The 14,239-nt window shown below is 47.2% G+C and overlaps 1 protein-coding gene across 6 annotated transcripts in view; it reads left to right on the top strand.

Moving 5' to 3' along the window:
* PTPN3 (protein tyrosine phosphatase non-receptor type 3) overlaps positions 1 to 14,239 on the top strand; it is a 142,939-nt gene that overhangs the window by 71,850 nt on the left and 56,850 nt on the right. For 5 of the 6 annotated variants that reach the window (XM_077912852.1, XM_077912851.1, XM_077912853.1 and 2 more), the window contains 5 exons: positions 1,257 to 1,364; positions 1,441 to 1,483; positions 3,996 to 4,074; positions 8,489 to 8,533; positions 11,846 to 11,898. In XM_077912852.1, the coding sequence (XP_077768978.1) occupies positions 1,257 to 1,364; positions 1,441 to 1,483; positions 3,996 to 4,074; positions 8,489 to 8,533; positions 11,846 to 11,898 (328 nt within the window). The remainder of the gene's footprint in view (positions 1 to 1,256; positions 1,365 to 1,440; positions 1,484 to 3,995; positions 4,075 to 8,488; positions 8,534 to 11,845; positions 11,899 to 14,239) is intronic. The other variant, XM_077912855.1, reaches the window with a different exon arrangement.

Below are 14,239 nucleotides of genomic sequence, written 5' to 3'. Positions count from 1 at the left end.
GCCTGGCCTCTCTGGGACACTTACTGTGGCTCTGTCTCCGTGCTCAGCATCGTGCCTGCTCCGTAAGCTCCGAGTGGTGATGGTAGCCGAGTCCTGCTCTGGACGTGAAGCGTGGCCAAATGTCTCCACTGGCTTCTCACTTCAGATGGCGGAGAGCGGAGACGCAGATAATCCCTCAGGGTGTCACGTATCAAGTCACTTTGAGGGGGTTTAGGATGGCATTTTCGTGTCCTTAGCCATCTTCTTTCACACCGTTAGTAGAGCTGTGTTCCCTATACACACTGCCATGGCTCCCAAGGAGCCAACAACCTGATGTGGGATTAGCATTTTGCTCTGGGTAATCCACGGGTAGGTCATGGAGAGTTTACTCTCGTCGTGATCTCTGTTTTCCAATTCAGACATCACTTGGGAATCTCAGCTGAGGGGAAGGAAGAAGTCTTAGAAAATTAAGCTATGCTATCTTAAGTCATATTTATGTGGTTTTTTTAGCCCCACTTCCCATATATACCATGTGACTTCTTGATGTGACATTTATTAAAGCATTTCTTACTGTGAGGTATGAGTGCATATAAAATCTCTAAATGTTTTAACTCCTTTTTTGCCTACAGTAAAGACTTTTAAAAAGATTTATTATCTTAGCACGCAAGCGCATGCAGGGGGAAGGGCAGAGGGAGAGGAAGAGAAAGAACCTCAAGCAGAGTCCATGCTGAGTGTGGAGCCCGACGTGGGGCTCAGTCCCAGGACCCTAAGATTAAGACCTCAGCAGAAATCAAGAGTTGACTTCCTATCTGAGCCACCCAGGCATCCCTACAATAAAGACATTAATTTGTTTTAAAAATCTGCCCACTAGAGGCACCTGGGTGGCTCAGTTGGTGAAATGTCTGCCTTTGGCTCAGGTCATGATCTCAGGGTCTTGGCATCGAGTCCCCTGTTGGGCTCCTTGCTCAGCAGGGAGTCTGCTTCTCCCTCTCCCTCTGCTCATTCTCTCTCTCTCTCTTTTTCTTAAATAAATAAAATTTTAAAGAGACGCTTGGGTGGCTCAGCAGTTGAGCGTCTGCCTTTGGCTCAGGGTGTGATCCCAGTCCCGGGATCGAGTCCCACATCGGGCTTCCACATCGGGATCGAGTTCCACATGGAGCCTGCTTCTCCCTCTGCCTGTGTCTCTTACAAATAAATGAAAATCTTTGAAAAAAAAAATAATAAAATCTTTTAAAAAAAATTTACCCGCTAGACACTTTTTTTTTTTTTTCTTCTAGAAACAAGACACCGGTCAAGTTCTTCTGGATATGGCATACAACCACTTGGGTGTGACTGAAAAGGAGTATTTTGGTTTGCAGCATGGCGATGACTCAGTCGACTCTCTGGTAAGTACCAGCCCTTTAAGACATGCTGGACTCCTACATGGTTTGGTTTTATATCTTATGTTTTCTTACCCAACAGAGATGGCTGGAATCAAGCAAACCCATCAGGAAGCAGTTAAAAGGTGAGTGTGACCTTCTCATTTCAGTTGCACACCGAACATTAGTATATCGTGGCCCCTTTCTCTCCTCCAACCCTCAGTGTGCTCCTAACATCTGGGACCTGGATTCTCCGTGGTCCAGGTGGTATGATATGTCTGACTTCTCAGTGAGCGGAGATGCTTCCCAATCAGCCCTCCTCAGCTATGAGCAGGAAAGGGAAAGGTGAAAGAAGGCAGCCAAGAGCCCAGGAACCTACTTGCTTCTTATAAGGGAAGGAGGATGGCCTCTCTTAGACCAGTGTGAGAGCCAGGGTGGGAAGGACACATGTGCATGCACACACACACACTCACACTCCCTCCCACTGGAGCCTAAGACATAGGTAGGTAATATCACAGATACAACATACTGCTCCCCAGCCATGAGTGGGCCCCAGTGCTGTACTTGAACTCCCAGTTAGGAAAGGCTTCACAGCATGCCCCGTCCCCACCCTCCGCCCAGACTGTTCTCAGCCTGGTTTCCCAGCATCACACTCTCTGTTCCCCTTTCTGCACCTTATGCTCCAGACAAATCTGGCTGCCCTGCCAGGCTGCACACATTCCTCTGTATCTTCCTTCTGTCCCTTCCCTCTTGTTTGAAATGCTCCTCTCTCTCCTATATCCAAATCTTGCTGTTCTTCCAAGCCACTCAGACTGCCATCTCTTTTATTAGAGGCCGTGACTCTGCCTACCCTCCCTTACATTTGTTGTTACCTGCTTAGCTCCCGAGAGCACTCTTTCATCTTGTAGTTGCCTGCCTTTATCTTCCTTGGAAACTGCAAGCTCCTTCAGGGAAGGATGCTTGCAACGTTGTCTGGGCACCTCACAATGTGCCCCCCTCCTCAGGAGGCAGCCAGTGAATGGCTGAGGGGTAGACAGCAGGTGGATTTCATACAAGCATAAACACACGTATGCCACCTCCCCCCACCTGCCCCAGCACCCCGATGGAAAGGAGTAGAGAGAAGGACCCATGGCCATGATCCCACTGCTGCCTCCAAGCCCTTACCTCCCTTAGCATTCAGAACTACCCATGGGGGGCCACAGAGCCACGGTGCAAGTGAATATCTGTCCCCCATTTGAATTCTCAGAGCCTTAAGTCCCCACAGGCATGAATAGGTATCATCATTCATTCTCTCACTAACTCATTCATTCAGGAAATGTGCCCTGAGCTCAGATTTTGGTAACACACTGGGCTAAGCTCTGAGAACCTGGCCCAAATCAGATTGGGACCCTGCACTCGAAAAGCTGACAGGCAAGCATGGGGATGTAGACGAGGAGAGCGATGGTTCTAGGCTAGTTCTGAGCACATGATAGGATGTTCTGGGTGCACAAAGGTATCCTGAGACACTGTGACAAGTTACAGTGAGGAGGGGAGCTGGAAGACTAGTCCAAGGCAGTAGGAAGACTGAGCTATCCCCCAGATGTACGGGTGGTCAGACTATACCGAGTTACAGCGCCACCCACTGGTACCCGAGCACCTGTGCAGAGGTACATTCGTAGGTGAACACACCACCCCCCATACCTTTGACACATGCCAGAGAGACACTGACATTAAGTACTACAGAGAGGGAAGGTGAGGTATCCCGCTCCGTGGCAGGAGCAGTGAGAGGAGCAGGGTGGAGAAGGCTTGAATTTCAGAAGCAGCGAAGCGCTGAGCACACAGGGCCAGCAAACATTCAGTGTGTAATGGAGAGGGGTGCCGTTGACCTGAAGAAGAGCGTGGAATCTTAGCAGCACAACCTGATCCTCTCCTGTGACCATCTCCAGCAAAAGAAATGGGCTAATTTTATCTCTACAAGCAAACTGACTCTTGGTATTGTCGCATAAAGCCATATTTGAGTATGTTAATTCTATAACACTTGCCGGTATGTTCATCACTTTGGGAATTTACTTTGCGTTAAAAGCATGAACTGTTTCCCAGTATCCAAAAGACTGAGGTGTGGCATAGCAGAATCAAAAACCTCAGTGCTAAAGTTCTGATTTTGTCCTCAGTTGTGTGCTGAAGGCCCATGTCTATGCCTGTTGGCTTATCTGCAAAGCAGTGCCATCAGTATCACCCTAGCCTACTCATAGTCTTGGCTATGACTGGTCTTTATGCTCAAGAACATACATGGAAGTGTTTGGGGGAAAAGTACAAAATCGCTATCTATGTGAGATTATTTCCTTGTGAATGTTGTATAATCTGTCGATTTAAAGAATTCAGAAAGAAATTCCTGCTACAAGTGACGGAGTGCGTTGTTTGAACACAGCCATGTAGTAGGGAGGGGATAATACCTCATTGTGTGCTCGTGTTGCAAAATATCTGACTCTTTGCAGACTTGGAGATTTCTAAACAGTCGATTGTCTTGTGCACTCCTTCTTTTGAAATTCGTCCTTCTATTGATGAAAAAAAGCTGTGGTCTAGTGAAAAAAAAATGCATCACTTGTGGGAGAGTAGCCGCTTACCTGCATTGACTTTTTTAAAGGGAAAACTTAAATTTGTTTTTGAAAAATGTTGTAGGAGGTTTCCCCTGTACTCTGCATTTTCGAGTAAGATTTTTTATACCTGATCCCAACACACTGCAGCAAGAACAAACCAGGTAATAACATTTTTTTTAAAGTTTCCTTTTTAATATATGAAAATGAGTAACCACTAAAAATGTACTCTTTATCTTATCACTGTGGCCGTACACTGCATTTGGGTATAACCACACCAGCGGTTATGAAACAAGTGAAAATCAGAGGGGTACATAATTGAAATTTTCATCAGCCAATTAGTTTCTCTGTCTTGGGCCTACTTCCTTCCTTATTTGGTGCAATTTCAAGTACACTCCCACCCACCACCTCCTGCCCCTCCTGTTACCCCAAACCCCTCCTGCCTGTGGAGCCTGCAGGGGCCCAAAGAAAGTGCTCCTTGCTTCATTTGCTAACGCAGGCAGGGTTTGGAAGATAACATGGTATCTCTGTGGGGCGAGCATGGGGGCCCTTTAGGATCACAAGAGGTGTCTGAACTGAGCATTCTCGACCAGATCCCCAGTTGGTAGAAATAGAAAGGAATGCAGGCTGGACCAGCTCCTCTCCTGGGTGAATCAGGCTGTGCAGGCAAAATGTGAACCAGATAAGGGAGAGAGCCCAGATAGGATTGTTTACCCCTCAGGGCTTGGCATAGGGCCTGGCCCTTGTTTTGTACCGGCACGTGGGTTTTCTGGGTGGGGAACAGTGTTTGGAATGGAGGGGGCGGGCACAGGAAGGTGACTGCTGTTTGAACAGTGACCCCGCCTCTACTTGCCCTCCCCCACAGCAATGGTGAGCCCTTTTATTAATGATATGTTTATTTTTCATAGGGAGGGCAGCTTCCAGAGTTTTTTTTTCCTTCACCAGAAAAAAAAAAAGAAAACCCAATGTATGTTCAGGAATATTGACTCCCATTCTTTGTTCACTGTGCCCATGAGACTGTGTCCAAGAAGGTGACATTAACTCAGGCATAGAGTACGGTGTTTTGTTTTATTTTTTTGAGGGTCCTCACATGATGACATTTTAGCTTTCGGTTTGTTTAAAGGCTAAATATTAGTCTATTATTCTGTTTTGCCTTTGTGCACCTCTTCCCTCCACAATAGCAGACATTGGAGATTTAACCGTGTTTACTGTTGAGTTAAATTGTAAGCCAGAGTCAGAGATGTCGGCAGGGCTCATTGGGTAGCTGTGGGGGGTTCATGTAGTGCTTTGAGTTTTCCCCATCATGGCTCCTTATGCTGGTGGCCTACGGGGTTAGTGTAGGAGCTCAGTTCAGAAGCCAATGGACACCCAGGGGTGACACTGTCTATAGGAATAGGCGTTTGAGGTCACCCCACTATGGTTCCCCCAGGCCATTACTAAATATCAAGTTCTGTTCAAGGGATGCATTAAAAATATTATGACGACACACACAGTATATGGTGTGTGTGTCTACATGTGTGTGGTTTTAGCCAGTGGACTTTTAAATCACAGCCACGCAGCAAAGATACATTGTGCTTCACCCTGCAGCACAGATATGTATTATGAAGCAAGTGTTTACATTAGCAAGGACAGAGCAGTCTCTCGTCTTCTCTATTTCCTTCTTTTAAAATTCCAATTGTGATCCATTAAATTCACAACGAACTGATAGGTCCCAATGCCAGGTATGAACCACCTTGCCTAAACTAGTCCTTGTCACCCCTCATTCTGTCTCCCCCGTGATGCTGGAGCCACTGGGGGTGTGGCGGCCAGTGGGCACGATGGAGGTCTCCAAACGTAGAACTAGAGTGGAGGGATTGCTAGGGCTGGTCTGTCTCCAGTGGCCCTCTTGGTCATTGGGCATCCACTTCCCGACCCCACCAGAGAGAAGCTTCCTCCCTCTGGGTGCCAACAAAATCATCCTGCTGAGCCTCCTTGTCATTTGAGGGACCATTTGAGATGGAGGGAGGACTTGGGGAGAAACCGGGCTGTCTTGAGATCTGGAAGGGCCAACATGGGTAAGGGGAATTAGACGTGCTTGGTGGTAGATCATGGCCAGTGTGGGGAGGATGCAGAGAGGCAGATTTGGGCACAAGATGAGTAATAGATAAATTTTTGTCCTTCCCTGAGTCCAAGATCAAAGTTTGTTTGAATCCCTGCTACAGTTCACTGTGTTAGGACTAACACCTGACCCTAACCACCCCACCTTCCAACTTAAGATGCATGGTATTCCCCAGGGTGGAATAGAGTGTAGCTGTCACCTCCTGGGAGTGTGGGCACCAGATTTCAATGTAACAGGAGCCATAGCAGCAGCCACCCACGTGGCTCCTATAGAGCTGGTGGGCAGCCAGGACTGACAGATCTTTTTCTTATGCTGAGCTAGACTTCCACCATTAATTCACGTGTGTGTGTGTGTGTGTGTGTGTTTAACTTAGAGTTTTGCCTTGTTTTGCCTTTATTCTTGACACACAGTATCTTATTAAGCCCCAGATCTGTAGTTTATCCAGAAATAAGTTCCTTTTAGAGAAATTTAGCTCTCAAGTGTCAGAGAAAGCCGTATTTGTTGTTTTCTGTTTGTTTTCTAGAATTCTAGGCAGGGAGGCATTCGTTGCTTGTGTGTGTGTGTGTGTGAAGTTGAGGTCACGGATGGGATACACTCTAGGAATGATCTTTACATTTCTGAAGTTGGATGCGCTGAGCAGCTCTTCTGTATGGTTTTCTTTTATTCTAATTGCTAGACATCTCTTTGACTGTGAGCCTCCACAACTGCTGTTCCTGATAAATTTAGGTCGTTGTATACCGAATTTCATTTACTGGCAGTCTCGAAATGAGGCTCCTGCAGGATTTCCAAGAGACCCCTTACTTTGGGCCTCCTCCCGCTATAACAGTCTCTTTGTATGATGTCATGGGGTTGACTCAGGCAAAATAGCCTTTGATGAATGGTGACATCCAGGTTCATGTTCTCCTTTCTATCCCTAGGAAGATACACCAATTAGGCTCGTCACTGGAGGGCCAGATTCACCATCGGATTATCTAGCATTCTCTCCCTTCTCTACTTTCTTCCAGTAGCATTGTAGGAGGAGAGAACACTTAATTCTGGTTGAATGTCAGCTTGGATAAACATAGGAACAAACTAGAAAGGACTGGTGATGTTCTCCTAGGTGAAAAATATAGTCTCCAATACAGAGTAAGTGTGAATCAGCAAATGTATGCTACACGATGTCTCAGTGCTGGTCTTCAACACGTTAAGGATAGTTGATGATAACTACAGGCTATGTGATGATATCAGAAACAGGAAATTGACCCTAAGCTGAAGTCATTAGATGCAGAAGAAATTTGTAGCATAGTCAGGGTTTTTCATAGTGTGAGCGTCCAGGTTAAAATAAGATCTAACTGACCCCATGTAACCTATCTGAATGCCTGTTTCCCCAAAAAAGAAGAGGTGGTGGTGCCTTCTTCAGAGCTGGTAGGAGGCTGAAATGAGGCAGTATATTATAAATTTCCCACACCCGGCCTACATCTGTGCAGAGAGGAGGTCGTAATGCCCTGTGAAGTAGTCACATCTCGGAACACCAGCCTTGACCTTTGAATGTATAGCTATAAAGGAATAAGGAGACCCCATGTGTTTTAAATTGCCAAAATTATCACTCTCCTGCCCCAGAACACTCCTGCTGCATCTGTATTATATTTCAAGAAGTTCCCCTTTTGTCCTCTTGGCCAGACGCTGGAATGTCTATCCCATTTGAATCTGGGCTTTAAAAAAGAGTGGGAGCTAGTAGCCAAGTGTCACATGTATGCCACATCCCAAAATATAAAGCTTTCCATGGCCCTTCGTGGCTGGTGCAGCACTCTTGCTGCTGTTACCCAGTCCCTGGATGGTGGGCAGGTTCACAGGGCGAGGAGCCCGTGATGGCTTCCTGAGCGCTGCCCACAAATCAGGTCCTGGGTTTTGAAGTGACATTGCTGGTGGCTCACAAGGGCCAACCAATTTCAGCTCGGAGGTCCTGGCAGCTGATAGCTGACTGATGTTTATGTTTCTGCTCAAGTACCCACAGTCCCTGGGACACAGGAAAAAACTCAGCTGGGTGCTTGCACCCAGCCAAGGAGGTGTCCGCATGGCCCCACCTCCTCTCTGCAGCTTCATGCGGAGGGAATGTGGGTGTGTTCTGAACCGCGGCCCCCCAGCACATGGGGGCTGCCAATGCATGATGCCCGTGGGTCCTGTGCTCTTGGAAGCCCCAAATTTGGTTGGGAATGTCCAGGGTGGGGGTGCCCACTGGCAACAGCACCAGCTGATCTTTGGCGGGCTCAACCATCCCTGGGACAGCATGTGCTGGCGTGGGGCTGGCTGCAAGTCAGCAGCCACATGAACCATTGTTACTGAAGGGGCAGCTTTGCAACGTACAAAATAGTGCCTGATAATTCAGATGGAAATGTGTGTGTATGCATTTTGTCCTCCACATGTACAGATCTTGTCCTTATCACTTTTTTTTTGTATTTCCATTTGAGTATGATGAATTAATAAAAACAATTGTTTCGTAGGCATTTGTATTTCTTACAACTGAAGATGGATATTTGTGAAGGAAGGTAATGAGAATTTCACGTTCTTCTTTTCCTGTCAGCTGCCGGGCACTAAAATTCCTGGTTTTTTAATCTAATGAGCGTGTATTTCTGGTAACAGTATTAAATCTAAACAAAGGGTGGATGTTGAAAGCAGCATCCTGCACGGCATTACGCTCTGGACATCTGGTTTTAACTCAGTCTTGATTTTGAGAAGCCGAGGATGGATAAAACTTCAGTTTTATGGGAAAAGGTACAGTTATCTTTCTGGTAAAGACCTGAGAAATTTTGAAGGGAGAATGTGAGACGGGCTTCATTCCAGAAGGCAGATTGGACCTAATATAGATTCACTTCCAAGCCCCTCAGTTATCTAGAGGTGATTCCTTTTCTCTCTGGGAGCCTTTCTGCTGGAAGACGAGTGTCTGCCTGCGAGTCAGCACGTCTTGTGTGTCAGGACCATCTCCAGGAGTGTCTGAAATGGCTCGGGAAGGGGGAAAAAATGCCAAGCCACTTGTCCCTGAGCTCCCTCCTTCAAATCCTGGCTTTTCCTTGACCTAAGGGAGAACCTGCAGCAGGTGAACTGTGGAAACAGTCACTGCTTATTCTCCTCATTCCTGCTTTCCTCCTGCCAGCTCTCCTGAGGAGGGTCTTCAGAAAGAAGCCTCTATGAGGGAGCCTGCCATGAGGTTGGGGGCAGTGAGACAGGAGCCCGTGAGGCGATTGGGACCAGTATGGACGTTGCAGACCCCAGTTGCCATGAGGATTTAGAAGGAGTGCGGGCTGGAGGTCTTTGCCCTGTGCCACCCCCTTGGTCTCAGCTGAAGAGCACATGTTGCAGGCTTACAGAATAGAGTTGGGAGGCTCTTCCTGTCAAAGCTAGACAAGCATCTTGTGTCCAGCAGGCAGAGGAGAGCTGTTGGAGGTTCTTAATCGGAAGGCATGTGGCCAGAGCAGCATCTACAAAGATCATGGCAGTGCAAGGAATGGAAGGCTACAAGAGGCTGGAGGGGCTTCATCTAGGTGGAAGGGAGATTTGCGGGCAGGGCCATGAAGATCCTGGGGATGGGGTTGGGGGAGGAACATTTAGAAACAAGACATGGGTTGCTTTCTGGACTTCCAGAACCTGTTGACTGCTCAGAGCTCCTGGAATTTGAGAATTATTGTGATTTAGCTCCTTCTCGCACTCAGAGAAGGAAGGAACCCCTTCTCTAGCACAACTGCAGGCCTTGGGCCTCTGCTTAAGCATCCCCCAGAAAGGAGCTCCCCTTTTTTGTGAGAGAGCCTTCTCACATGTGAGGGTGACACAGGTGAAATTACCCACCCCTCTCCTGGGTCCAGCCTGCCCTCTGCACCAAAGGAAACTTGTCTCTCCCTCTCTTCTAGGCACTAATTTCTTTTCCCAGCAAATGTTTTGCAAGCGCCTGTTACGCGATGAGCTCTGTGCTGTGCTGGTCAGATAAGGCCGGGCCTCCCACCCCCAGGAGCTCTCTGTCCAGCCAGTGGAAATTGGCTGTCTTCATTCTTCTCCAAACACAATACCCCCGTTAGTCTCTAGTCACACCTGTTGAAGGGCATCTCCTGCCTTCAATCCCTGGCATAGCTGGTCAGGCCTGCTGGTTGCCTTCACCACCTCTCTCAGGAGAGGGTCTCCTGCTACCAGACACTTGCTGGGTATGTTAGGGTGGGCCTGGCCATTTGTGGCTGTGGGTCTTTGAACAGACGGGATGGATCTAGTTAGCCTTCTTCCTGGGTGCCCTGACTTGCTCCAACCATGTGTGTCAGCGGCTCTGGCTCCGAGGCATGCTCTCCTTCCAGCTGAGAACAGGTGACCCTGTCTGTCAGAGTGAGACTCTAAAGCCTGGAGGGAAAGAAAGGGGTCTGCCTGGGGGCATCGTTGAGTGACCATGCAGGCTCTCAGCATTCCTTTTTAGTTTGTATTTACACTATTATTTGGAAATATTCTTTTCTGACTTCTTCATAGTTGTTCCTTCCCCATAAATGGAACCTTCGCAGCTTCTCCTCAGTTCCTTGAATCCCATTCATCTGCTCTGCCTCTAGCAGGAACACTGACTTAGGTGTCTTTGAAGCCCATCTGGGTCGGACAGCAAGTGGCTGGGGTTTGCTCTCCCCACGGGCTCTCTGGGTCCCCAGATGAACAAATAGATGGTGAGCATCCCTGGACATATCTCCAGACATGGAGAGATCATTCAGCAGTTCTAGCAGGAAACACCTAGTCGCCTGAGGAAAGTTGGGGGCCCCTCCATTGGGGAAGGCCCGCTTCTCGTGCAGCTTCAGGACAGGTCCCAGCCCAGCAGACTGGAAGGGGAACCCTGGGCTGCCCAACCTGATTAGTCAGAGAGATGGGGGTGACTCACATCTTGGGAATTTCAGGAGCTGCCATGGAAACAGTACTTTTCCCCCACTTCCCCCGGGGCTGCTGGGAAGAATGCTCTTGAAATCTGGTCTCCCCACCCAGCAAGCCTTCCTTCGTGCTGCTTCTCTTCAGCCTCTCCTCAGCACATTTCTCTACCTGGCAGGGATCCCTGGCCCGGGTCTGCTGGCCAAGCTCAGGCAGATGGTGGCGTTCATGGTTGAACAGAGGGAAGGGAGCAACCGGGGGACTCGAAGTATGACTAAGCTAGAGCTGGGGTCATTGGCAGAAATGGGCTGTTTGGAGGATAGTGAGCCTGAGGGCCGGGGAGCTCAAGTATAACCCCAGTCCTTGGGTCTCTGGCAGGTGGCAGGCAAACTGGGAGGCAGATGGACCATTCCCTACAGATCAGAAACTTCAGGAGGGTAAATAGATTTAGGAAACTTAAGTAGCTGTTACTGAGCAATTTAGAACTCACAGGAGTTTTTAAATTTTAAGATCCTTTTTTATTTTTCCCATCTAAGAGGGTGTCCCCTCTCTAGAAAGTGGGTAATCAAGAATCACGGAGTCAACAAAAGTCAACAATTGAGTTAGAAAGCCCTACAAAAAGTCTCACGTCTTTACTAGAAAGATATGAAGGTGGCCCATTGATCTAAGAGTATAATTTTCCTCACTTTTCCTTCTTAGTGATATGAGCCTGGCCTCTCTTGACCAGCCCAACAGTAGGCCTCTAGCTTCATGGTATTTGTATTAATGTGCATTAAACACAACAAAGTTCTCTTTTAATTATGACTCTTTAGTGTTATATTTATCTTTACTATTTGAATTATATCCTAAAATTGTCTTTGTTACGATCCATGATGTTTTTTTAATGGTTAATCCATGAAAGGGACAGGTGTTCCCCATGATGGATGGTTAAGGCTGTTGTTGGTTCTTGTGACTTTGCTAATATCTTTTTCTCCTGACAGGTTAACCTGCCCCCTTAACTCGGCAGTGGTTCTAGCATCCTATGCAGTACAATGTAAGTCACCCAGGGAGCATTTCCGAGATGGACAGACTGTTCTGACCGATGTATTAAGAAAGTCCCTGGCCTTTCCTGTTTGACCAGGTCACTTCCCCTCTTCCCAGGAATCCCGTTGGGCATGCTTCGCTCCCACTTTCACCCTGACATGCTCCGCTGGCACAGGGATGTTGGTTAGGGAAGGTGTGGCTGAGCCCATACAGCAGAAGTCACCTATCACACATTGCCTTAACCAGACCTTTGCTCATGTATTAGATCTTATAACAAGCCCCAGGGGGCAGATATTTCTAACAGTCACCTCTTAGAAACATGGAAACCGGATCCCACAGTTAAGGAATTTGCTGGAGGCCACTCATGCTACTTGCTTAGGACCGTAGGAATTTATTTTTAGAATTTCAGTAGAAAAAAAAAAAGAATTTCAGTAGAGTTAATGAGTTATTTATTGGTTTGTACCAGCAGTGTCCAGTAGAAGTATAATGTGAGCCACATCTATAATGTTAAGTTTTCAAGTACCTAGTATTAAAAAAGGAAAATGAAACAGGTGCAATTAGCTTTAATACTTTAATTAATCCAGTATATCCTGAATATTATTTTATTTTTAAAAAATATTTTATTTATTCATGAGCGGCAGAGAGAGGCAGAGACACAAGCAAGAGGGAGAAGCAGGCTCCATGCAGGGACCCCAATGAGGGACTCAATCCTAGGACTCTGGGATCACGCCCTGGGCCGAAGGCAGCTGCTCAACCGCTGAGCCACCCAGGCGTCCCCTGAATATTATTTTAATATGTAAGCAATATAAAAAACTAACAAGATATTTTACCTTTTTTTTTTTTTTTTTTTTTTAACGTGAAGTCTTTGAAAACCAGTCCAGATTTTATACTTAACAGCATATCTCAATTGGACCAGCCGCACATTGGATAGAAAGTCTGTGTTGGAATTTCCCATTAAGACTTGTTTAAGAATTCACTCATTCAGTTGAACTTTGTTGAGCATATATACCACATCAGGCCCAGTGGTAGGTGCTGGGTGTGCACCATAGAAAGGGTACATAGCCAGATGGAGGGCAAGGTATCACTTCAGAGTTAGCTGTGTGGTGCCACTGCAGTACACTAACAGAGTTACATGGTAGCCCAAGACTGAAGAAGGCTCCTCTACCTTTCTGTAAGCTCCACACCATAACTCTTTTGGCTGGCTGTATGGTAGGGAGTTGAGAGGACAAGATGGTCAGGTCTCAGAGCAAGTGCTGGCTAAATTACTCACTCTAATTTGGTCTCAGCGGCAAAATAGCAAGAGAAGGCTGACAAGAACTCCTGAGGTGACCTTAAGTCTGTCCACACCCCTGGCTTCAAGGAACAGGAATAAAAGAGGTAAAGAGCAAAGTGGGCCTGTAGCTTACCTGCCCATCTGTGTGATACTGGGAGATAGAAGACAGACTTAACAGTGACCCTACTCACTAGTCAGCTAAGACCTGGTTTCAATCTCTGCAGATAGCCTGCCTCTCCTCCTCAGTGGGAAACTGAGAAGAGGTTGCACAGTGGTGGGTCTGGGTAGATTTGAAAGTTCCCCTCTCCCTGCAGTGCAGCTGGAACAGACTCCGCTAATGTTACATCCGGGTGGGAAATGACATGGCCACAGTCAACCTGTATCCTTACTGATCCCTAGACCTCATGGATTCCGTCTCTGCCAGGCTGATTGGCTGAAGAGACACACTTAGCCACATTCCAGAGTGAGTTTGTTGTTCACAGTGAGAGCTTCAGGTTTGAGAGACAGGAACACTTTTAGAAAGGACATAGCTTCGGATGCATTCCGACTAAATTTAAAGCCTGGCTCCTCCATTTGCCACGTACGTGGTATTACCTCCCTGAATCACCCATTTTTCCATCTGTAAGATGGAGGTGAGGATGTTGATGACGACTCAGAACTGACTGACTGAGTCCAATCACACATGTGAGATGATCTATAACTGGAAACTATAGTTGGACCCTTGCCGTTAACTGAGTCGATGAGAGCACACCTGAAGCCATATTACCTGGGCTTTGGCTCTTCCACATACACACCTATGACCCTGAGCCTCTCCAGGCCTCAGCTTTTTCATCTGTCAAGTGGGGCTAACAGTGTTTCCCTATGGGGTAGTAGTGAAGATAGAATGAGTGATTATATGGAAAACCCTGAGAACTGTGCGTGGCACACGGCAAGTGTTAACTCTCCGTTTTCATGTCTTCCCAGAAGAAAGCTTTCTAAAGAACTGCCTGTTGTAAACAATAAACTCTATTTAGAGTAAAATTTAAGAGCCAAATAAGAAAATCCTATTCTAAGTGTCAGTGGTCGGGTTCCCCTCTGC

This window comes from Canis aureus, chromosome 10 (genome assembly GCF_053574225.1).
Source record: "Canis aureus isolate CA01 chromosome 10, VMU_Caureus_v.1.0, whole genome shotgun sequence".
Lineage (NCBI taxonomy): Eukaryota > Metazoa > Chordata > Mammalia > Carnivora > Canidae > Canis > Canis aureus.
The sequence above is the reverse complement of the archived record's forward strand: the minus strand, read 5'-3'. Positions and strand labels throughout refer to the sequence as shown.